Source organism: Engystomops pustulosus, chromosome 3 (genome assembly GCF_040894005.1).
Source record: "Engystomops pustulosus chromosome 3, aEngPut4.maternal, whole genome shotgun sequence".
NCBI lineage: Eukaryota > Metazoa > Chordata > Amphibia > Anura > Leptodactylidae > Engystomops > Engystomops pustulosus.
In genome coordinates, this window is record NC_092413.1 from 234,771,503 (window position 1) to 234,797,996 (window position 26,494).

Here is a 26,494-nt window from a genome sequence, read left to right on the forward strand (position 1 = left end):
AATCTCACCCCTGGACACTTTACAAGGAGGCTGGTGCTTGGCATCATTGTTTCTCTTCTGTTAACCATGGTTATCTCTAAAGAAACACATGCAGTCATCATTGCACTGCACAAAACTGTCCTAACAGGGAAGAGTATCGCAGCTAGAAAAATTGCACCTCAGTCACTGATCTATTGCATCATCAAGGAATCCAAGGAGAGAGGCTCCATTGTTACCAAAAACGCTCCAGGCGCCCAAGAAGGACCAGCAAGCACCAGGAGTGTCTCTTACAAGTGTCTCAGCTTGGGGATGGGGCTCCCAGCATCGCAGAGCTCAGGAATGGCAGCAGGCAGGTGTGAGGCATCTGCACGCACTGTGACATTGCAGAGACTCCTGGAGCAAGGCCTGGTGTCCAGGAGGGCAGCAAAGAAGCCGCTTCTCTCCAGACATCAGGGACAGACTGACATTCTGCAGGAGGTGCAGGGAGTGGACGCTGAGGACTGGGGGAAAGGCATTGTCTCTGATGAATCCCCTTTCCGATTGTTGGGAGAAGACAAGGTGAGCAATGCCACCAGTCTTGTCTCCTGCACCTGTAAAGCCTCCGGCAGCCATTCATGTGTGTGTGTGGGGGGGGGGGGGCGGCTTCTCAGCCAAGGGAATCAGCCTAAAAACACCTCCATGAATAAAGAATGGGACCAGAATGTCCTCCAAGAGCCACTTCTCCCAACCCTCCAGGAGCAGATGGTGATGAGCAATGCCTTCTCCAGCATGATGGAGCACCTGCCATAAAGCAAAGGGGAGAACTAAATGGCTCCGGGAACAGAACACAGAGATTCTGGGTCCATGGCCTGGAAACTCTCCAGATCTTATCCCATTGAGAACTTGTGGATTTGGTGCAGAAGGTGAGTGAGAGCTGCCAGGGAGAATTGCAGAGGTCCTGAAGAAGGAGAGGTCCTGCAGATACTGACTCGCTGCAGTAACTCCTCCTACCTGACAATAAAAGCTTCTGTTCCCCATAATATGATTGCACTTTTATCTCTGTGTGTGATAAAAACATCTGACAGGGGCGTGTCCTAGCACCGCAAGGATATGGACGCTTGAAAGCCAGCTCCCGCTCCCGGTTGCCACCTAAAGCGATATAAGCGCTCCAAACCCCGACCTTCCCACACCAGACGGCCCTCAGCGAGACCCGGTTACCGTCAGGACTGACACCCGGCGATGGATCGCTTCCTGGCAGCGCCTGCGGGCAAGGGGTCCGCAGGCCATGCACATGTCTCCCCGCCTCAGACACGCAGTACCGCAGCTCCGAAGGAGCAGAAGCAGAGCGCGCGCTCCAAAGCGCTGGGTCCGGCATCCGAGCACAAGCTGCCGCCGCCGAGACATCACCAACGGAGGAGGCACAAGTAAGTGCAGCGCAGCGGGATCCGCCGTTAACCCCCTCCCGCCAAAAAAGAGGCCCGGCTTCCCCCTTGCCGCCATTACAAGAACAGGAGGGGACAGCAGGCGCTTCCTCCCAGCATCATGACACACAGGGAGATATGGGGGACTTACAGAGAGCAGATAGCAGGGAGCCTAGGCAGCAATCCACAGCTTCAGCCACTACCTCCATAGGATCCTACTCCTCGGCTGTGACAGCCAACAAGGGGAAAAGCCCCCTCCAGGGGCCTACCTCTCTACCACAGAGGTCATACAAACAACCTCCTGCTGCAACAGGGGCACATGTCACCCTCAGTGGCCCTTCCGGGGCCTGGCCTGATCCTTCGGGTGAAGACCTGAGTGCAACTCCTTCCCTCACAAATTTAGTCCCAGTACAGGACCCCTGGGCCTCACCGGGCAGCTCTATCTCATCTGATGATCCGCCGCTTGCTACTTCAATACCCCTCTCTGCAGATATACAAGTACTGCTTCAGAGTCTACCTACTAAAAAGGACTTTAGAGAATTAGTGGAGGAGGTTAAAGATACATTCCGCACAGAGCTCAACTCGGTTAGAAATGATCTGCATTCTCTGGTGAACAGAGTGGAGGGGCTAGAGATGGCCCATGATGACACAAGATCCTACGTGGCCCAACTACGAGAGTCAGTGGCTGACCAAACTTATGCTATGCAAGATATGAGTCGCCATATTGAAGATCTCGATAACCGTGGAAGGCGAAATAATATTAGAGAGAGGAGGGGTCCCAGAACCCAAGGGACCTGAGGATGTCAAAGGACTCTTAGAAACAATCTTTAACAGCATACTGAATGAGCCGGAGTCACATAAAATTAAGTTCGACAGGGCCCACCGAGCTTTAGGGGCGAGGGGCTCCTCCACCAGACCTAGGGACATAATCTGTTGTGTCACAGACTATGCTGAATGAAAGAATAATGCTGAATGCCAGGAAAAAGGACTCGCTGTCATACAAGGGAGCCTCTATCCAGATATTTGCGGACTTATCGTGGATCACCCTTCACAAGAGGCGCCAATTGAAACCGCTTCTGACCCAGCTTAGAGACTGCGGTTTCCCCTTCGCCCTGCTGGTTCTACATAACGGACAGACATTCCAGCTAGCTTCCTATGTGGACATGCTAGGCTTCTGCAAAGCCTTGGACCTTTCAGTTCCGGATATCGCGGATTGGGAAATAACCCCCCCACCGCCGGCACCTCCCCCCAAGTGGACTCCGGTGCAGAAGAAGAGACGCCGTTCGTCACCAAGAGGACCAGGGAAGAACCCACCAGCCTAACATCCAACTCCGAGGCGGTATAGGAGACTCTATATTTACCTTACTAAGACATTATGGACACTTTCTATCACCATAGCTGGTCAAGGGAGAGGAATCCCAACAGGCTTTTTGTAGGTGGCAATCCGGGGCGAACCCTCGGTGACTCGACTCCACCCCTCTTTTCTTTCTTTCCTTCCATCTCTCATCTCTCACCCGCGAATTTTCTCGCATATATTTCCTTTTCCTTTTTTCTATTCTTGACCCTTCTCCTTAGGCATTTTTTTTTTTGTCTTTCTTGTTTTTCTCTCTCTCTTGAGTATTCTGGACTGGGCTTGACAACTGGGGTGGCAATAAGCCTTCCTTGGTCTCAACTCAAGTCTAAAGGATGCTTCCACCGATCACTGTATGTAGACACATATTGGTTATGATTTAATGTAGTCTTGTGTACCCTACCCCACCCCTCCTTGTGTGTCTTCCTCAGGTATCACAACGTAAGAGTGATGATCCAGCCTCTCTACCCCAGCAATGGACAGCCATTAGAACTGATTCTTGATCAATACAGGTATCAAAATGGGATTGTGAGTGGGCCCTCTTATAGCGAGTCAGGTATTTCTATATACAACCATGGTTAAGTTTCTCACCCTAAATGTAAAGGGGCTTAACTCCCCAGTCAAGAGGCGTTTAGCCCTGACGGAAATGCGAAACCAGAAAGCGGATATTGTTCTCCTGCAAGAGACGCACTTTGATGCAACAGGTACCTGTGCATTCGCAAAGGTGTTATATCCTACTTCCTTGCGTCTGGGGAGAGGAAAAAAAGGGGGGGGTGGCAATTCTAATTGCTGCATCCTGTCCTCTTCAGACGTCCAATGTAATCTCAGACCCTGGGGGGGAGGTATCTCATCATACAGGGTACACTACAAGGAACTCCGATTATATTGTGCAATATTTACGCCCCGAATAAAGGGCAAATTCACTTTCTAAGACGAATATTTACACGACTCTCAAAACTACCACGGGCGGCATTATTAATGGGAGGAGACTTTAATCTTCCGTTCTCAGCACAGCACAGCACACCCCACCCTCGACCCTATTATCCACAACAAAGGAATTTATGAAGCTTTTACGCCTCCATGGACTGTATGATCTGTGGAGGATTGATAACCCAAGAGATCGATCGTTCTCCTTCTACTCTCTACCCCACGGTACACATACAAGAATAGACTATTTTTTTGGAACCATACAATTTCTCCGTCTTATGAGTAAATCTACCTTGGGCCCCCTTACATGGTCGAATCATGCCCCATTAACACTAGAAACCGAAGATAACTTCTCTACATCAAGGGCATGTCATTGGCGATTAAACAAGTCACTCCTAAAGACACCCACGCAGAGAGATGCATTGTCTCTGACCAGCAAAGAATTCTTCCAATCAAACGTCAACGACGTTACCCTCCCGGCCTTATGGGAAGCACACAAAATGATGGTACGGAGACAGTGCATTTCCCTAGCCACCGCAACGAAGGCTGACAGGGTGCATCAAGAAGCTCAGCTGACCTCCAAACTTAGGACTTTAGAGACGGCACTGTCGGCTGCTCCCACTAAATCTACCCTCAAACAGGTAGTGGAGACAAGGGCCAAACTAAAAGAGTTAGCTCTGTTTCGCACGGAAAAACTACTTCTATATTCAAAACAGAAGTATTACGAAAGGGAGAACAAAGCACACTCTATCTTAGCACGCCAGCTGAGAGAGGAGTCCTCTAAAACTCAGGCAAACTCACTAAAACGCCCCGATGGAACATTGACCTATGACCCCAGAGAATTAGTGAAAATCTTCCATGACTACTATTCTAAACTTTACACCTAACCCAACACACTTCCATTGGACCAAACGGCTAGGGATGCCCGCTTAGACGCTTTTCTGCAGGAATGTAATCTTCCACACCTACCTGACAGGGCCCTGACTGTTTTAAATGCCCCTATAGAAGCCGAAGAGTTAGCTGATACTCTGAAAGAGCTCCCTGGAGGCAAGTCCCCTGGCCCTGACGGATTAACATATTTGTACTACCAGACCTACCCGTCCATCCTGACCCCGTACTTACTCCCTCTATTCAACAAATTCCTAGATGGCTCCCCAATCCCAGGAAACATGACACACTGGTACGTAACGCTAATCCCCAAACCTAACAAAGATCACACGGATTGCTCGAACTATAGACCCATAGCACTACTGAACGCAGACTATAAAATATTCACTAAAATATTAGCTAACAGGTTACTTCAATAGCTCCCACAACTAATACATAAGGACCAGGTGGGCTTTGTTCCATGCAGACAGGGAGGGGATAACACCAGACGAACTATTGATCTAATCAATGTGGTTAATAAAACTAACGGGGAAGCGCTGCTTTTAAGTTTAGATGCTGAAAAAGCGTTCGACCGGTTGGGTTGGCCGTCCTTGTTCCGGACCCTTTGCACATTTGGACTGAGGGGTCCCTTTCTGAATGCAATTACAAGTCTTTATACTAACCCCTCCGCTACAATAAAACTGCCCCACTCGATCTCGCCTCGCTTCCACATCCACAATGGGACCAGGCAAGGGTGCCCCTTATCCCCCCCTGCTGTTTGTTCTATGTATAGAACCCATGGCAGCTGCTATCAGATGGTCGGAGAACATTAGGGGAGTCATGGTCAGGGATAGGGAATTTAAATTATCTCTGTTCGCTGATGACGTACTACTAACGCTCACACAGCCTCACATTTCACTCCCTAATCTCCATGACTTACTTGAAAAACACGGGAAACTATCTGGATACAAAGTAAATGTAACCAAGACAGAATCCCTCCCAATAAAAGGCTCACCTGACGAGACTCCAATCCAATTTAAAATTCCAATGGAAATACCAATCCTTGACATATCTGGGGATTCAGATCACCTTCGCCTTCATCACTAAAGCAGTTAATGATTAGGTGGCACAAGTTGCCTCTCTCCTTCTTTGGTAGAATTAACGCAGTTAAGATGACTATCCTTCCAAAATTAATGTACTACTTTGAGATGTTACCAGTACCAGTTCCTCTAGGAGGCTTGAGGGCGCTGCAGGCTTTTATACTTCAATTTATCTGGGCACATAAAAGACAGACTAGGACAAAAGATCCTGATGCAGCCGAGAGAAAGGGGAGGTCTGGCCGTACCGGATCTGATTAAATATTATTGGGCTGCTCACTTACCCAGAATTCCAGCTTGGTCACCGCTCCTAGCCTACTCAAGGTGGATGGAGATCGAGAAGTTATGGAGCGCCCCAATACATCCTAATGCCTTCCTGTAGGCAACGTCCTATATACCACCCCCATCCCCTCTACTAGGCCCTATGGGCCATACCAGAGCAATCTGGTTGCGATGCGTTAAAAAATTCCCACTGAGTTCAGAGCGCTCACCCATGAAGTCTTTCCTATACAACCCATCCCTACCCTCTAGTCTAACGGGACAAATGGCTAGACCCTGGAACACAGCAGGCCTTTTTAGATTTGCTGATGTAGCTGACTACAGGAGTAGGGAATTGATTAGTTTTTCAGACTTACGGAATAAATTCTCACTCCCAACTACTGCTCAATATGGCTATTTACAGATCAACTCCTATCTACTCTCACTTTACAACTCCCCGACAGTATCGCTGCCAACACCTTGAGATGCTATGTAAGGAAGGGACGGGTACAAGGGGCCTAATATCAGCTATATATACCTTTCTAAGCAACCCTCACCCCACCCAGCATGACTACATGCTAAAGTGGGAATCATTTTTGGGTAAAAAACTCCCGCCCACGGTGTGGAAAACAATATGGGATAGAGCAGCTAAGACGTCACAATGCGTGCAGTACAAAGAGAACCAGTATAAGCTGCTGATGTGGTGGTATCATACCCCGGCCCTGCTGCATAGAATTTACCCCACCACAAGGGATGCATGCTGGCGTTGTGACTCCCAAGGTGCCAATATACCCCACATTTTCTGGACATGCCCTCACATCATCAGCTTCTGGAAGATGGTGGGTTCAGTGATAGAAGCCGCCCTGGGACGAGCGATACCCCCAGATCCCAGCGTATATCTCTTGAACATTTTCCCCGTTAAACTAGGCAAACATCCAACTAGGTTACTTACTGCCACAAAATGCCTAATCTCTACCAAATGGAAGCAAGCGGCTCCCCCGTCCCGAACGGAATACTGTGCTAGGGTACATGACGTTTGCACAATGGAGTATTTGACAGCTTTGATAAACAACAAAATGGAGAGCTTTAATTTAGTGTGGGCCCCTTGGGATGACTTCTGGAGAAGTAGAGAGGATCACTAACACATTGATGCTCTGCCATTGGGTAAGAAACCTCTGAGTAGGTCATATCACGGATACCTGTCCTGTCCCTTGTCACCCCCTCTGTGTCGTTTCCTTGTGCTAAGTCAATATAATGTTTAGATGACTCTGTTTTACTGTTTTATTGTTTTTTGGTTTAAAGTTGTAACTCTTTATCCCTGAATAGTAATGGTCTGAGGTAAATTTCTTTTTACCCTGACTGCGATCAGGGCTGTTCTTATCACTATATTATGCTAGACTGATGTACTGGATATGTATATGCTTCGTTATTTGTTTTATTTGGAAAACCAATAAAATACAGTTAAAAAAAAAACATCTGACAAACCAGAGGGCAATAGAATATTTGTGTAATTCTCAAACCTTTTGGCCATGACTGTAGAGTGAATACTTATTGGTCCTGGTATAGATGTAATAAGTGGGGGCAGCGGATCTGGGGGTGCTGGAGATGTATGAGGTGCGATTTATGCTCAATTTGTATCCTGAGTGTAAGGTGAGCGCAAGTTGGAGTGGGTTAAATTAACCTGCACATTCGCAGCCCAAGGCACGTGACGAGATAGCACTCTGTAATATTAGAAGGGAGAGTAGGAGAAGTGTGAGCTGTGGTTGGAGGAGGTAGAAGTTGCCCGTAACCCTGTACTATGCCTAACCAATGCCAAAAATATAGCCCTCCACTGGATAGGGTTTGGTTAACTTGTAAACTCGGTCATACCCTATGAAAAAGTTCTATGCAAGCATAGATTGCGGCTGGAGAAATTCGATAAAATATGGCGTAATTGGTGGGACTCTCCCCCTAACCCCATGTCCAGTTGGGAAATCACCTGTTCTGTAAAATTTTCTCCTTGTGACCCAGCTTTATTTGTACTGTATGATGCAAAATAGAAACCCCCCTCATAGGACGAGACATGGTTTGATCTGTTACGGTACTTTATTTCACGAAGGTTTGCACTCGTAACGCTGTATCTTGACCATTGTAATATATTATGCTGTAATACATGATGTTGCTCTTTTATGTGTTTAACCCTAGAATGCATGACCTTAGAAATCTACACTTTTACATCCCTGGGGCCTTTTAGGCCCGTATGCAAATAACATGGAATAACTCAAATAAAAATACTTTTCAAAGTTTATTTGAAAAATGCAAAGTAAGGATGCATTCCTACTAGTGCTGGTGTCTGCCGGGAGGGGATCTGTAATGGATCTGACCTCCTGGTGTCCCCAGCTAAGGGTGGTAGAGTCCGGGCATCCCGGCAGCCTCAACTGGTGTTACCAAGAGATCATATCGATTACGGATCACCTCCTGGCAGACACCAGCGCTAGTGAGAATGCATCCTAATATGTGAATAATTGAAAACATTTTGTGCACAAAACAACAATAAAGTAACTGAACGGGCTTAAAACGCCCAATATACTCATTCGATATAACTCTTTATAATAACATTTGTCTAAAAGTTTTTTTAATATAAAAGTTGCAGTAAACATGCTCCAGGAATATCCCTTTTCAAAGTTTCCTTTTTGAATTTACTAATGACCGCAACATCTTTCACACATTATCTGTCCTTTCTGGATGAGTCTCACTATAAACAATATAGGTATTGAGGGCTGACACATCTAGCGTATAATAAAAAAGAACTATAGGCCAACGTTTTGTCTGCCTCTTGCACATAATGGGACAGATTTATCAAGTGTCTGAAAGTCAGAAAATTTCCAGTTGCCCACGGCAACCAATCACACCTCAGCTTTCATTTTACCAGTGCTCATGAATATTTTAAAGGGGAGCTGTGATTGGTTGCCATGGGCAACTGGAAATATTCTAACTTTCAGACACTTGATAAATCTGCCCCATACTCTCCAATCATTTCATCCATCTTGTCAACTCCTCCTTTGTTTTTATTATAATGCATGATTATTTTGGGTTTCCGTTTCCTATTATTGGTGTCTATACTTCCATCATGGTGCATTGTACTCAGTAATATCACCAATTTATTTTTCTTAGCTTTATAAGAGACCATTGTCGCTTGCTGAAGCCAATCATAAAGTTGTCGATGTTGATTGTGCTTCATGATTGGAGGAATTTCTCTGTGGTTTTGCTTTATTCTACCAAGAATTGTAATTTGTTTCTGAAGCAAAAAATTGGCCAGTTCTACATTAGTAAAGTAGTTGTCCATTGTTATATTTTTTCCAGAATGGAAAATTGGTTTAGCAAGTGTTTTTACTACATCAGAACATAGGTCCTTCTGGACTGGAGCATCAAAATCTTTGCCACAGTAAATCAGACCATTCATCCCATAATAGCTTGCAGCATCACACATCCAGAAAATTTTAATACCATATTTAGAAGGTTTTCTGGACATATACTGAATGAATTTGCAATGTCCCCTAAATGCAAGAAGCTGCTCATCCACTGTCACATTTTCTCTAGAATGGTAATGCTTAGTACAGTTCTTGATAAAAAGATTCCAGATGTAGCTAATAGGGGCTAATTTATCTGTTTCCAACCTCTGCACAGCAATAGCAGAGTCATAAAGACTAAGTCAGTAAAGACAAAAAACTTAGGATCACATGTAAGCCTAGTACGGGCCTAAAAGGCCCCAGGTATGTAAATATGGGGTATTCACAAAAAAGAGTTATTATACCGAAATGCCTGTAACATAAAAATATATGAACACCTGGAAATGACTAACAACTATATAACTGAGGAATACCTAGAGTTTCAGAATTCTAACTAAAGTAATCTTGCAGTAAAAAGAAAACAATTAACAGAGCGGGCCTGCGAGGCCCCAGGTATGCATTCTAAGGTTAAAAAAAACATTGTGTAACTAAACACATTCGCTAATGCAGTGTTAACATAATATTAACAATGTATTTGTTACTGCGGTGTTAATATATGGTAACATGATATGGTTAACACGTGTTACCACCGCATTAACACATGCATTTAGCTATGTAGTCGGGCAAATCTCTTCTGAGCTGTTCTGATGGGTTTGAAAATGCATGTAGCCACTCACCCCACATGGATGACCCCAGTACTTTTGCCCCTCAGGTCCCTAATTTTACAGCCAGTCCTGGATTACACAGAGACACGACAGGGCTCCGACCAGTGGATTTTTTTCAAGATTTTTTTTTAGTGAGGTCCTAATTGGTCTAATAGTATCCCTGACCAATCTCTATTCTGCACAATATATTGTCCAAAACCCCACATCTTTTTACGCACAACCCCACAGGTGGACCCTGTCACTGCAGCAGAGATTGAAAAATATTGGAGCATAATACTTCTTATGGGGCTGGTAAGAAAGCCCAAAATTAGGGACTCCAGGAGCACAGACATTCTGTACCACACCCTGATGTTCTGCGCGGCCATGAGCAGGATGCGCTTTGAAGCCATCCATAAACGTATACGTTTTGTTGATAATACACAGTGCCCCGCCTTTTGACGAGCTCCTGGTACTTTTTAAAGATTTTGAGATTTCAGTTCCGCCAGTACCTGCCCAATAAGAGGGCAATGTATGGCGTGAAGATGTATAAGCTGTGTGACACTGCATCAGGGTACACTTCTAGGTTCAGAGTGCATGAAGGGAAGGATTCCAGAATTGAGCCCTCAAAATGTCCCCCCTCCCCTTCCTGGGAACTGCTGAAAAAGTAGTTTGGGAGTAGGTGCACCCTTTACTGGACCAAGGCTACCACCTGTACCTGGACAATTTCTACAGCAGCACTACACTATTCAATAGCCTCGCTTCCAGAAATACTGCAGCATGCGGCACTGTAAGAAGAAATCGGAGAGGTCTCCCGAAGCCTCTGCTGGGGGAAAAGCTTAGAAGGCACGAGAGCCGGGCACTATTCAGCGCCTCTGTACAGGAGAGCCGGGCACTATTCAGCGCCTCTGTACGGGAGAGCCGGGCACTATTCAGCGCCTCTGTACGGGAGAGCCGGGCACTATTCAGCGCCTCTGTACGGGAGAGCCGGGCACTGTGCAGCACCTCTGTACGGGAGAGCCGGGCACTATTCAGCGCCTCTGTACGGGAGAGCCGGGCACTATTCAGCACCTCTGTACGGGAGAGACGGCACTATTCAGCGCCTCTGTACAGGAGAGACGGCACTATTCAGCGCCTCTGTACAGGAGAGAAGGCCACTATGCGGCGCCCCTGTACAGGAGAGAAGGCCACTATGCGGCGCCCCTGTACAGGAGAGAAGGCCACTATGCGGCGCCCCTGTACAGGAGAGAAGGCCACTATGCGGCGCCCCTGTACAGGAGAGAAGGCCACTATGCGGCGCCCCTGTACAGGAGAGAAGGCCACTATGCGGCGCCCCTGTACAGGAGAGAAGGCCACTATGCGGCGCCCCTGTACAGGAGAGAAGGCCACTATGCGGCGCCCCTGTACAGGAGAGAAGGCCACTATGCGGCGCCCCTGTACAGGAGAGAAGGCCACTATGCGGCGCCCCTGTACAGGAGAGAAGGCCACTATGCGGCGCCCCTGTACAGGAGAGAAGGCCACTATGCGGCGCCCCTGTACAGGAGAGAAGGCCACTATGCGGCGCCCCTGTACAGGAGAGAAGGCCACTATGCGGCGCCCCTGTACAGGAGAGAAGGCCACTATGCGGCGCCCCTGTACAGGAGAGAAGGCCACTATGCGGCGCCCCTGTACAGGAGAGAAGGCCACTATGCGGCGCCCCTGTACAGGAGAGAAGGCCACTATGCGGCGCCCCTGTACAGGAGAGAAGGCCACTATGCGGCGCCCCTGTACAGGAGAGAAGGCCACTATGCGGCGCCCCTGTACAGGAGAGAAGGCCACTATGCGGCGCCCCTGTACAGGAGAGAAGGCCACTATGCGGCGCCCCTGTACAGGAGAGAAGGCCACTATGCGGCGCCCCTGTACAGGAGAGAAGGCCACTATGCGGCGCCCCTGTACAGGAGAGAAGGCCACTATGCGGCGCCCCTGTACAGGAGAGAAGGCCACTATGCGGCGCCCCTGTACAGGAGAGAAGGCCACTATGCGGCGCCCCTGTACAGGAGAGAAGGCCACTATGCGGCGCCCCTGTACAGGAGAGAAGGCCACTATGCGGCGCCCCTGTACAGGAGAGAAGGCCACTATGCGGCGCCCCTGTACAGGAGAGAAGGCCACTATGCGGCGCCCCTGTACAGGAGAGAAGGCCACTATGCGGCGCCCCTGTACAGGAGAGAAGGCCACTATGCGGCGCCCCTGTACAGGAGAGAAGGCCACTATGCGGCGCCCCTGTACAGGAGAGAAGGCCACTATGCGGCGCCCCTGTACAGGAGAGAAGGCCACTATGCGGCGCCCCTGTACAGGAGAGAAGGCCACTATGCGGCGCCCCTGTACAGGAGAGAAGGCCACTATGCGGCGCCCCTGTACAGGAGAGAAGGCCACTATGCGGCGCCCCTGTACAGGAGAGAAGGCCACTATGCGGCGCCCCTGTACAGGAGAGAAGGCCACTATGCGGCGCCCCTGTACAGGAGAGAAGGCCACTATGCGGCGCCCCTGTACAGGAGAGAAGGCCACTATGCGGCGCCCCTGTACAGGAGAGAAGGCCACTATGCGGCGCCCCTGTACAGGAGAGAAGGCCACTATGCGGCGCCCCTGTACAGGAGAGAAGGCCACTATGCGGCGCCCCTGTACAGGAGAGAAGGCCACTATGCGGCGCCCCTGTACAGGAGAGAAGGCCACTATGCGGCGCCCCTGTACAGGAGAGAAGGCCACTATGCGGCGCCCCTGTACAGGAGAGAAGGCCACTATGCGGCGCCCCTGTACAGGAGAGAAGGCCACTATGCGGCGCCCCTGTACAGGAGAGAAGGCCACTATGCGGCGCCCCTGTACAGGAGAGAAGGCCACTATGCGGCGCCCCTGTACAGGAGAGAAGGCCACTATGCGGCGCCCCTGTACAGGAGAGAAGGCCACTATGCGGCGCCCCTGTACAGGAGAGAAGGCCACTATGCGGCGCCCCTGTACAGGAGAGAAGGCCACTATGCGGCGCCCCTGTACAGGAGAGAAGGCCACTATGCGGCGCCCCTGTACAGGAGAGAAGGCCACTATGCGGCGCCCCTGTACAGGAGAGAAGGCCACTATGCGGCGCCCCTGTACAGGAGAGAAGGCCACTATGCGGCGCCCCTGTACAGGAGAGAAGGCCACTATGCGGCGCCCCTGTACAGGAGAGAAGGCCACTATGCGGCGCCCCTGTACAGGAGAGAGGGTCACTATGCGGCGCCCCTGTACAGGAGAGAGGGTCACTATGCGGCGCCCCTGTACAGGAGAGAGGGTCACTATGCGGCGCCCCTGTACAGGAGAGAAGGCCACTATGCGGCGCCCCTGTACAGGAGAGAAGGCCACTATGCGGCGCCCCTGTACAGGAGAGAGGGTCACTATGCGGCGCCCCTGTACAGGAGAGATGGCCACTATGCAGCCATCCTGTAGGTTATTTCCACATACCGTATATACCCGACTATAAAATGTACAAAAAATGTGCTGAAAAACCCAAACTTTAATACTCAAGTCTATGAAAAAAACAACAACTTGTACTTACCAGTCTGACTATATAAATCAATTGAAAACAAGATCAGCATTTTAACCCCTCAGGTGAAACACTGTCTGAAATCTTTATGGGGTATTGGAGGCAGCATAGACATTTATTCTCCTCCTGTTAATAATAAGAAGTTATTCAAGTGATCCTGTCTCCTGGCCTGCAAATGAGGGAACTTCTATGGTGCTTCTAGGAGTCTGGTAAAAGCTAAATTATCCTCTTTCTAAATTGGACATAATTGATTCCTATGGTTGGGCCTGCCGAACCCTAAAAATATCACACCATAGCCCTAATACAGTGACTACTAGATTGGCATTACCATGCTGAACAAAACAGTGGGTTCAGCTAGAAATTTACCTAGTCCACCCCACTTTAAGCTCCATACCATAGCTCCTACCAGCCCACAGACTGCCAGAGCTCTCACACTCTCTGTTCTCCTCATACCTCTCCCAAGCTTGGGATACAGTAGTCTCGCAGGGAACACTGGCAAGACCCAGTCTTTTCCCCCAAGGATAGGTAGACACAGGTTCCTTTGTTGGGAAGCAGGCAGTGACATAAGGATGGGGCGTATAGTTGTTGATGCACAGCTCCAACCCTTGGACTCACTAAGGGCCTTGAATCGTGTTATTACTCTGTATGGAGTAACAGCAATTGGCTTCCTTTGTAAGGACCCATCCCCACCGGAACATGATTTCTCCGGACTGTATAGCATCCTACTGGAGGACTCGTCCCAGGGAAGCCAGGGTTCGTCGAAACATGGGAATCTGACCTATCTATTACCCCGACAGATGACAACTGGGTCAAAAAAGATCTGCTACATAAGGTGAACTGTGTACTCTATGGCTCTTTTAATTACGTTCTGCGTGACCGATACGTTGGGTGAATATGCTTGTTTTGTTTGTCTTTGTACTACTAAAGAAATCTTAATGATACATAATGGATTCCTAGTTTTGTGCCTTAATCTTTAGATTTTCTGTTCTATGCATCTTTATCATGCACATTTACTCATGCACATTTTTTACGTGGTTTTTAACAAGTTACGACTGATAATTTCAGTTTCAGAACAAAGTAACTCCTACCTTATCCAGAACCGCTGACCATGGCTACTGCTCACCCACAGGTGACAACTGGACAATAGTTCCTACTCTAGGTACATGCCCCGAACAGATGACAGACAAAAGCGAGGTACAGAATTGTGAGGCAAAGAAAGGGCCAGAATACACAACAAAAAGCACAATGGATGCAGGTACAAAGAGACATAGAGTAGAACACCGACCCTGCAGCTGATTGGTTTGGTCGTCCATCACCCAGCAGAAAGATGTAGAAGGATGAAAGCTCTTTGCTCTGCAGAGCAACATATCTGGGTGTGTTACAGCTAAGAGCACTTCATGATCAGTGATTTCCTGCAAGTCACACATAATGTGGCCCCTGTATGGGTGAGGGGCCCGCAGTACTAGACCCTCCAGCTCATCCAGTTTCCTCATCTTCTCCTCCAGACGCTCCTTCTCCTGAGTGACCACCAAGGATGGACAAGGATGAGATCTCCAGAAGAATATTCAGCCTCGCCCTGGAGATCATCTCCCTGCTGAGCGGAGAGGTAATGGCGTCCACATTTCTATCATCTTTATGACCAGTCAGACATCGGGGGAGGCTCCATAATAGGAAGAGAGCGGAAGAAGCCCACATCCTCTAGAACAGCTTCCAGACCTTCCAAGTAATTGGAAAGACTGGGAGAGCAGAAAGCGGCACATGGAAACCCACCACCAATATCATGTTATAGGGGCAATATGATTTATTATGGTAAGTAGAAATACTACAACCAGGAGAAAAGGGCCGGTAACATGAGGGTCCGATAGCGGAACGTGGCCTCTGTCTCTAGTGTGACCTTAATATTACACCGTATACATTTTTTATACTGTTGCCAAAGGATGGAATCAGAGTCCAGAAGAGCCCTGGATGTCCGGAGTATAAAATATTACAGGTTACAGTCACTAGAATACTGGAGATGGCACTGATCTTATCATATTGTCTCTCTATACACAGGCTTATATATTGTTGAAGAAAACATTTGAAGACTGTGTGGCCACCAGCAACCATCTCCAGGAGCCAGAAGGAGGATGTGACCGAAGTCCCATCACAGAGCCAGGCGGAGGAGGGAGCAGGAGCCGGGGGCCCATCACAGAGCCAGGAGGAGGATGGAGCCGGGGCCCCATCACAGAGCCAAGAGGAGGAGGGAGCAGGAGCCAAGGCCCCATCACAGAGCCAGGAGGAGGAGGATGGAGCCGGGGCCCCATCACAGAGCCTCCCCCTCTCTCCCTGATCCATGAGCAGAGGATCCTAGAACTGACCATGAAGATGACTGCGCTGCTGTCTGGAGAGGTGACACTGCTGGGGATGCTGGGAAATGATCCGGCACTGGAGGGGTCTGGGTGATGACTGTGTCATTGTGTGTGTCAGGTTCCTATAAGGTGTCAGGATGTGGCTGTGTATTTCTCCATGGAGGAGCGGGAGTACATAGAGGGACACAAGGACCGGTACCAGGACGTCATGATGGAGGACCCCCGGCCCCGCACATCACATGGTAAGTCCTCCCTTGACTATAGTGTATAGACCCACTTTAAGGATCACTTGGTTTTCTTCCAATCTCTCTGATCTCATTTTCAGAGTCTCCTTCTCGTGATCTCTCTCATCTCCTATTACTGTCGGGCTCCTCAGGGCTCAGTCCTAGGCCCTCGACTCTTTTCCGTCTATACTGCCCCTATAATAATAATCTGTGACATCATATTCTGTAGCTTTACAAAACCTAGGGGACATATATACAGAAAATAAAAGGAGTAAGGGCCCTGCTCACAAGAGCTTACAGTCTATGAGGATGAGGGGGTGACACAAGAGCTTACAGTCTATGAGGATGAGGGGGTGACACAAGAGCTTACAGTCTATGAGGATGAGGGGGTGACACAAGAGCTTACAGTCTATGAGGATGAGGCGGTGACACAAGAGCTTACAGTCTATGAGGATGAGGGGGTGACACAAGAGCTTACAGTCTATGAGGATGAGGGGTGACACAAGAGCTTACAGTCTATGAGGATGAGGGGGTGACACAAGAGCTTACAGCCTATGAGGATGAGGGGTGACACAAGAGCTTACAGTCTATGAGGATGAGAGGGACACAAGAGCTTACAGTCTATGAGGATGAGGGGAGGACACAAGAGCTTACAGTCTATGAGGATGAGGGGGTGACACAAGAGCTTACAGTCTATGAGGATGAGGGGGTGACACAAGAGCTTACAGTCTATAAGGATGAGGGGGTGACACAAGAGCTTACAGTCTATGACAGTGGTGGCGAACCTATGGCACGGGTGCCAGAGGCGGCACTCCGAGCCCTTTCTGTGGGCACTCGGGCCACCACCCCAGCAGGACCTTCTGCTGGCCCCACTATTCTCTGAGTACAGAGGGACACTGGAAAGAAGCTAAAATGATGCAAATTTTCCATCTTGTCCTCAGGAGGCTAATATGATCGAACGTTGTTGAGGAACAGGGAGCAATAAGTTACTGCTTTAATTTTTGGTTGGCACCTTGCAATAAAAAAGGGGGTTTTGGGTTGCCGTTTGGGCACTCGGCCGCTAAAAGGTTCGCCATCACTGGTCTATGAGGATGAGAGGGACACAAGAGCTTACAGTCTATGACGGGTGACACAAGAGCTTACAGTCTATGACGGGTGACACAAGAGCTTACAGTCTATGAGGATGAGGGAGACACAAGAGCTTACAGTCTATGAGGATGAGGGGGACACAAGAGCTTACAGTCTATGAGGGGGGGGCACAAGAGCTTACAGTCTATGAGGATGAGGGGATGACACAAGAGCTTACAGTCTATGAGGATGAGGGGGACACAAGAGCTTACAGTCTATGACGGGTGACACAAGAGCTTACAGTCTATGAGGATGAGGGAGACACAAGAGCTTACAGTCTATAAGGATGAGGAGGTGACACACAAGCTTACAGTCTATGAGGATGAAGGGGACACAAGAGCTTACAGTCTATGAGGATGAGGGGGGGGGCACAAGAGCTTACAGTCTATGAGGATGAGGGGGGGCACAAGAGCTTACAGTCTGAGGATGAGGAGGTGACACGCAAGCTTACAGTCTATGAGGAAGAGGGGGAGGACACAAGAGCTTACAGTCTATGAGGATGAGGAGGTGACACACAAGCTTACAGTCTATGAGGATGAGGAGGTGACACACAAGCTTACAGTCTATGAGGATGAGGAGGTGACACAAGAGCTTACAATCTATGAGGATGAGGGGAGGACACAAGAGCTTACAGTCTATGAGGATGAGGGGGGACATAAGAGCTTACAATCTATGACAGCGATGGCTAACCTTTTAGAGCCTGAGTGTCCAAACTTCAACTAAAAGCCACTTATTTATTGCAAAGTGCCAGCACAGCAATTTAAGCAGTAATTTATTTCTCCTTTTTCTTTGACAATTTTCAATGGTTCAGCCTCCTAAGGACACCAACACAGTTGAAAGGAGGAGGGCAAATTCGTCTAATATTGTAGGGAGATTCTCCAGGAAGATTCTTTGAGTCCTGTCTGGTGAACTTCATTCTGGGGTGATGACCTGGGTGCCCACACAGATGGCTCCGAGTGCCGCCTATGGCACCAGTGCCATAGGTTCACCACCACTGGTCTATGAGGATGAGGGGGGGCACAAGAGCTTACATGACATGTCTACTTTATTCTTTGGATCGGTGCGATCACGGGGATAACAAATTTGTACAGGTTTTCTAATGTTTTTATACATTTACAAAAATTAAAATCTCCTTTACTTTTTTTTTTTTTTTCATGTTGCCATCTTCTGGCGCTAATAACTTTTTCATACTTTGGTGCATGGAGCTGTGGTTTTTTTTGTGACTTTTGATGATGTTTTCAATGGCACCCTAGGCAAAACAACGACGGGCACTACCTAATCAGTAAAGTCCCCGCATCCAAGATGCACCACAAAAGACGGCAGATGATGCGTAAAATATGTTTATTAGAATACATGTAACACCAATAGACATACAGGACAATGATAAAAACACATAAAATTACACCGTAAGGTGTATGCAACCATCTAGGGCTAAGAGGCATGCATGGGCCCCATACACCTACCAAACTGCCTGAAAAAATAGACGCAACATGATAATAATGTCAGTGTAGCAAAAAGTACAGCAATGATAATAAATACAGTCAATACAGACAAATGCCCAACTGATGCCTGCAAGCAGATCAAAAAAATGTCAAGGATGTCATACCCATAGTATAAAGTGGAGGGAATGGGCAGAAGGAAGGGAAGGCAAGCAGACCCCTCGCATATCTTCACATGCTTGTGACTTCTTCAGGGGCAAGTGAAGTAATAGTGAACGTGGCCCATAGATAAATACCAACCCAGGAGGGACCCACCCACTACAAAGAGCACCTGTAGCTGCGGGAGCATGTTCAACATTTGGCGCTAATGTAAACATCCGGGTAGTGTTGACCCAATGTGCGCTACTCCCAATCCGGAGGTGTGTGCGCTACTCCCAATCCGGAGGTGTTAACTGTTGACTAAATATATATACAGATGAGTAAAAGAATATTTTTATATATACATATGAAGATATCAGGGCAAAGGGGGGGGGGGGGGCGTGCATTAAAGTCGGAAATGGTAAGAAAAAGAGCTGGAAAAGAATTAAGAAAAAAGTGCCAAAGAAAGCACAAGTGTGAAAAAAGGAGTGATGGCTGAGATAGGAAAAACAAGTGAATAAAGGCGGTGAAGAAGAAAGTGTGACCAAACATCAATTAAGGAGGACCAATAATAGAAAATAGAGGCACAAATATGCACATATAGGGGTCCCCAATGAAACCACATAAAAGCATACCAGAGATGGGCGAATTTGTTAAAATTCGGTTCGTCCCGATTTGCTGAATTTTTTAAAAAAAATTGATTTGGATCGAATCATGACAAATCACGTTAAAAACCAGGTACTTCCTGGCTGCAGAGAGCCTGTAGGGTGTTGTAGAACGTTGTGCCATGCTTAAATATGCATAGGGAGCGCGGTTTGGTCTGTGTTTTAGTATGACATGCACATGACAGCAGCCACTCTTAGAATCGCTTCACTCTTCACTTCCATGTGCACTTACATAGGCCAACTTCCCCAAATAAGTGAAGCGGGAACACAGCCTGACAAGGTAACGTCTGTGCCAGCTTGAAAGGCCTGAGCTGAGGGCCAAGATCCCACTATAACATCAAAGAGTGCACTCTTTTTACACTGACATCAGATGATTCCATAGATTACGACAGAACCTGTTCTGTTACACGCGGATACGTGGAGAAACCCCCCTAAAGAGTGGAGAGGGTGTCGGCAGTAATTCTGCATTAACGTCACTGATCATTTTGCTCTTCTTTTCACGCGTCAGTGTCCTCTTTCAATTGGCCATTATACATTACAGTTTTCCTGAAAAAATCAGGCTTTTCACAATAAAGAACTCCAAAGGTGGCACCAGCAGCATAAGGTCAGAGGTGTGGAGGTGGCGGCACCATGGTAGGCCACAGAGTGGCACAATGATATAGTGTAGAGGTGGCATCAGTAGCAGCAGGTGCCCGCAGGGTGGCACAATGACAGAGTCTGGAGGTGGTAGCAGCAGGAGCCCATATAGCCAACAGCAGAGGAGGCCACATTGTGGCACAATGACGAAGTTTGAAATGCATTAGAAGTTGAAATTTTCTATTTTAATTTGTAGATTAGAGACGCTGCATCCATAACACATTACAGTTTTCCTGAAACTATTTGGCCTTTGACAAAAAAGAACTCCAAAGGTGGCACCAGCAGCAGCAGCATGAGGTCAGAGGTGTGGAAGTGGTGGCAACATGGTAGGCCACAGGGTGGCACGATGATATAGTGTGAAGGTGGCATCAGTAGCAGCAGCAGGAGCCCGCAGAGTGGCACAATTATAGAGTCTGGAGGTGGCATCAGTAGCAGCAGCAGGAGCATGCAGAGTGGCACAATGATATAGTGTGGAGGTGGCGTCAGCAGCAGCAGGAGCACGCAGAGTGGCACAATGATATAGTGTGGAGGTGGCGTCAGCAGGAGCATGCAGAGTGGCACAATGATATAATGTGGAGGTGACGTCAGCAGCAGCAGGAGCACGCAGGGTGGCACAATGCTATACTCTGGAGGTGGCATCAGTAGCACGAGCACGCAGGGTGGCACAATGATATAATGTGGAAGTGGCAGCAGCAGCAGGAGCACGCAGGGTGGTACAATGATATAGTGTGGAGGTGGCAGACAATTCCAGTCCCTGGTAAAGACGGTAGGAGGCAGATGGTGCAACTGGCAGCAGATGTGCGGCATCAGGCGGGTGGCAGTATCAGAATAGTGGCTGAGGCAGGTAGTTAGAACCCAGACTAATTTCTCAACGTTTGGAGGAGGCGTCATGGCTGATCTAATCTGATGCATAAGGCATTGGTGAGTTGAAATCCTGGCCGATACAAGCCTGATTCATCTTGACAAAGGTTAGTCTCTCCACATTACGGGTGGACAAGCGGGTTCTGCTGGGGTAACGATGGCCCCCGACGCACTGAACACCTGCTCTGATGCCACACTACTGGCCGGGCAGGACAGGTTCTCTACTGCAAACTCCGCAAGTTGTGGCCACACATCAAGTTTGGCTGAGGTGGTAAACTGGTGTCCAAGTAGGCCACCACCTGCTGGTGCAGGATCTGCTCCATGTCCTGCTGCTGCTGGTGGCTGCTACCCTCCTCACTAGGCGGGTGAAGGAAGTTGCTGAATAAGGAATCCAGACTTAAGCTGCTGCTCATGGAGCTGCTACTGCTCCTCCCCCCATCTCCCCACAGCAGCCGTGGCAGTAGTACGCGAGCGATGTGCAACATCCCCCACCGGGGCCTAGCCTATTCTAGGGGCCAGGAGACAGCCGGGGCCCGCAGTACTTGAGTGGCTGGCGGTTGCGGCCTGGGTACGCTATTGTCACGGTGCTTGGTATGGGGAACCGGAGGGCTGTCCTACAGCCTGGCAGGTCTCCAGCACGGTGGTGTTGGCAAGAAATGATGAGGGAGAGGCTGCTATAGCGGTTCTCCCTGGGGCAACCCTTTGGGGTCTAGAGTATGAGTCTCTGTGTGGTGACAGCCGTAGTAGCAGGGACCAGATGGAGGCAGACGTTGAACAAAAGTAACTTACAGTTCCTTATTGGAACCGACAGGAACAGTAGCAACGTGCCTGGACAAATGGTTGAATGCTGGAGATGTAGTTGGAGGGAGCCACAAGATGGATCATCAGCCTGGATGCAATGGCAGGCTGGGAGATAGCTGTGTCCTGGAAGGATGCTTCAGCTTTTCCTGGGTTGCTTCAGGTATCAGCCTTGAAGGTAGGATGATACCCCTTTCCTCACTGACTAACACACTACACTCAGGCAGGGAGCTGGGATCACACTCACAGGCTGCAAGCTACATGATGGGACGTATTCGCAACCACCTCTCTGCCTTGCATCGGCGAGGGTGTGGCATACCCCCGGGGCATAACCAAATACTTGGAGCAGAAAGGAGGCAACACCCTCAGGGTATATTACAAATCGTATACTTTATTAAAGACATAAAGAACAATGATCAAAAAGCAATAATGGACAGACTACAATGTTAAAATTAAAATGCATGTGTCCAAGAATAACCGCCTTCAAGGGCATAAAGGTAGGCAAAGCAAAGTCACTACACAGTAATGTTATTCCATATAAATATGGAGATGCAGAGTGATGAGTAACACTTAGTAGACATACAAATAGTAAGACTGAGCTAAAAAAACCATACCAAACAGAAAGGACCACATGCAGCTGACCCCTGGGGCAGTTGAAAGAGCCGCCCTTGGCTCGACTATGGACTGGTTGGGGCGCAAAGGACCAACCGCTGGCCAGCAGCGGGGAACCTCTGGGGGGGGTCCGTGCAAGTGATGGCCGGTAGAGGTAGATACAAAAGGGGCACTTCTGTGAAGTTTAGGCTACATGATCTGTAGGGACAAACTGCCCATGTTCCTGGAGACAGGCACCTGGGTTGGTGTCAGACTAAGACAAGGACATGTGAATGTGAAGTGTGACAGTTGGTCGCTAACGCCATTAAACCAAACTGTACAGTAGGAAAGGTGTGATGTCATGTACTGTAATCCACTCCTTGCACCAGGGCCTGTATATTTGTTATATAAACACTTCTTCCCTGGTGACAAATATGTAGTGTAGATATGCATTACATTGGCATATGTGACACAATAAGACATTATACAAATGTATAAGTACCTGCCGACTGACATTCTTACCCTTGTATGAGTGGCATCCAGGTGCTACATCTTTAACACCCCCAGTTCCCTTAGGACCCGCAGTTTACGGACTACCCCCACTTACGAAGCTTCGGTTTGAGGCATAAGATTGCGGTCAGGGTTTACATAGAGACAGTCCGACACAGCCACACTACAATCTGAAAAGCCTATGAAAGGTTAGTGCAAACTACTGGCATAAATTGACAGTGTGCAAACATTTTGGTAAACTCACATTGGCTTAGGAGCTCAATGGGTACACATCTTAAACATAACGTTGCAAACGTTACAGAGGTAGGCTACTCAGGGTAGCAGAATAGTAAATGTCTCTTTACCCTAAAAGGAAAAGGCATAATAGTGCATGCAGAATGTTCATACCTAAAAGGAAGGCATTAAGTGTAATACAAGAGCAATAAAGTAGCAACTTTTCCTTTGAATTGGCAAAAGTCTCTCAGAAGGTCTTTAATTGCAAAGTCCATCTTCTGGGTACAGCCCTTGATGTGGGGAAAAGTGCAATAAAGAAAGCAAAGGGTCTCCTCTATGTGTAGAGGGACAGAGTCCTTTGTAGGAATCTCTGCTGTGCAGAGGAAAGGGTGCTATCAAGGTATGTCTCTTGACTGAGATAAGTAAATAGGGGTAGAGTCTCAGGACAGTTTCTGGCTCTATGGGATAGGTGGCTATTCAGCCCAACTGGGATAGTAGAAGAAATAAATCATATGTACAATAGGCACAGTACCTGAAGAGGGCTACAGCCCATCAGGGGTTAATCAGTATCTTCTTCGGTGGTGAGTACTTCAGTGTCAGAAAAGCGTACCTGCCTCCTCCTTCTGTGTGACACCAGTTGATACTCCTGCACTTACGCAGGAGCTTTACCTTTTGTCTCCCTTTGAGACCTCCGAAGTTCCAGTTGGGAGAAGATAACAACCTCCTCATCATCCTCCTCTGAGTCAGGTGCTGGAGTCAGAGTCTCAGCTGCCTCTGATGCCTCAGGGGTTGCAGACTCTGGAGCCGGATCATCCTTCACAGGTAGCAGTATTGGAGACTGCGGTGGGGATGATGGTCTCTCCGGGGTACCTCTTACTGGAGTGGAAACAACAACACAGAGTTGAGGCACAGTCACAAGTTCTAAGAAACTGGGGGTAGGTGAACACAAGGAGGTCTGTAAGTTGGGGGTCGAGGTGAGAGGTGTGGACATAGGGGCAAAAGGACGAAGACATTTCTTCAGCCGGTTCCTATGTACCCGGAGTAGTGGACGGCCTCCTCTTGAAATCTCGTAGACTTCAGGGGAGAGACTGTCCCTAACTAGGTATGGCTTACGCTCCCAACGCCCATCTAGCTTACTGGTGGGATGGTTGTTGCGCAGCCACACTCCATCTCCTGGGGCAAAAGGCTCAGCACAGGCATTACGATCAAAGTCGTTTTTTTGTTTCTCTCGGCCCTCTTCCAACCGCAGATCTACAACTTCTCTGGCATCCGCCAGGCGCCTCTGCTGTTCGTGAACCCAGTCAGTCTGGGGGAGTAAAGACTGGGAATTAGGGGACTCCATGTCCCAGGTCATATCAGCAGGGAGATGGCCGTGTCTCCCGAACATCAGATAATACGGGGTGTATCCTGTGGAGCAATGAGTGGTGTTGTTGTACAGGTACACTAATTCGGCCAGTCAGCCCTTTTTGCAGGGATCAGAGTCCTCAGCATGTTGATTAGAGTCTGATTCATTTTTTGCAAAGCCCGTTGCCTTGGGGATGATAGGCTGTGGTCCTTAGCTTTTTACAGCCATATAGAATGCACAGCTCTTGGAAGACTTGGGACTCAAACGCTTGGTCCGTAAGGAGCTGGTCCGGACAGCCATAGGGGAGGATGAAGCTCTTCCACAGGGCTGCTGCGGTGGTCCTTGCAGATAGGTCTCTGACGGGTACTGCAACCACAAAATACAGTGGTCGATGATCGTGAGAGCATAAGTGTGACCGGATCTGCTGGGCTCCAACTTCACATGATCCAATGCCAGGATCTCTAAGGGCCGTTGGCTCACAATGGGATGTAGAGGGGCCCTTTGATTGTGTCGCTCTCCTCGAGCGATGGCGCAGGCTGGGCATTCTCGACACCAGGCTTCGATGTCGGGCTTCATGTTGACCCAGTAGAAGCGCCTTCGGAGGGTGGCTTCAGTCTTCTGAGCGCCGGAGTGTCTGGACTGGTTATGGTACATATCCAGTACTATCTTGGCGTCCCTCCTGGGAATCACAATTTGATACAGCCGGTCATAAGTGATCCAGAGTTCTTCTCTTTAGCAGACCCTGATGCATGTTCAGAGTCTTTCTCTGGCGCCACAATTGAGACAGTTCTCCATCAGCTCTTCTCCGGTGGATTCTTTCAGGCACTCGTCCACTAGAGAGATAGTCCATCACTTCTCCTATGGCGTGGCTATCAGCCTGAAGACTCATCCAGAGGTCCTTTTCCGCAGGGGGCTCTGACTCTTCTTGAGGAGTAGCTGGCGCTGCGTCTGACGGTAAGGAGTAAACCCTCTGGGCATCTTGACGCACAAACCGGGCATAGAACGCTGGCATCTCCACATCTTCCCACTGAGCATCCGTGGAGCGTCCCTCCCACTGGTCAGGGAGACGGGACAGAGCGTCGACGTTGTCATTGGCCTTACCAGTCCGGTACTTGATGGTAAAGTTGAAGTTGGCAAGTCTGGAGGCCCACCGTTGTTCCAGTGCTCCAAGACGAGCGGTGTTCAGATGCGCCAAGGGATTATTTTCTGTGAAGACAGTAAAGAAGGATGCAGCCAGGTAGTCCTTGAACTTTTCGGTCACAGCCCAGACTAACGCCAGAAACTCCAACTTGAAGGAACTGTAGTTCTGGTCGTTTTGCTCTGGTTCTCGGAGGGAATGGCTGGCGTAGGCTATAACCCTTTCAGTTCTGTTCTGGAGCTGGGATAGTACAGCCCCTAGGCCTTGCTTGCTGGCATCGGTGTATAGGGTGAAAGGCAGATTGTAGTCTGGATATCCCAACACCGGAGGCTCAGTCAACCATTGCTTGAGCATCTGGAAGGCAGCTTCTCATTCGGCTGTCCACTCAACGGATACTCGGGAACGTTGGCTCTCTTTTGGCAGGCCCCTTAGGAGTTCTTGCAGGGGAGCCGCCAGCTGGGCAAACTTCGGGATAAAACGCCTGTAATAACTGGCAAATCCCAGGAAGCTTTTGATGTCCCGTATGGTTGATGGGGTAGGCCAGTCGTGGACAGCTGCAATCTTCTCTGGATCTGGCTCAATTCCATGAGCGCTCACCACATGTCCCAGGTACTTGACGCTAGGTTGTAGCAGGTGGCACTTGGATGGCTTGACCTTCAACCCATGTTGGGTCAGGATTTGGAAGACTTCAGCCAGATGGTGGAGGTGGTCTTCATAAGTCTTGGAGTAGATGATGTCGTCCAAGTATAGCAGGACGGTCTCGAAGTTTCGATGACCAAAACATCTCTCCATCAGCCGTTGAAAGGTGCCTGGGGCGTTGCATAGCCCGAACGGCATGTTGTTGAACTCGAACAGGCCCATTGGGGTGGTGAAAGCCGTCTTCTCTCTGTCTTCCAGCGCCA

At 48.8% G+C, this 26,494-nt stretch overlaps 1 protein-coding gene across 9 annotated transcripts in view; it reads left to right on the forward strand.

The window, feature by feature from the left end:
• LOC140122804 (uncharacterized) overlaps positions 1–26,494 on the forward strand; it is a 37,781-nt gene that overhangs the window by 4,605 nt on the left and 6,682 nt on the right. For 7 of the 9 annotated variants that reach the window (XM_072144015.1, XM_072144014.1, XM_072144016.1 and 4 more), the window contains 4 exons: positions 15,064–15,164; positions 15,611–15,946; positions 16,025–16,148; positions 21,809–21,973. In XM_072144015.1, the coding sequence (XP_072000116.1) occupies positions 15,093–15,164; positions 15,611–15,946; positions 16,025–16,148; positions 21,809–21,973 (697 nt within the window). In that variant the 5' untranslated portion in view covers positions 15,064–15,092. The other 2 variants (XM_072144018.1, XM_072144019.1) reach the window with 2 other exon arrangements.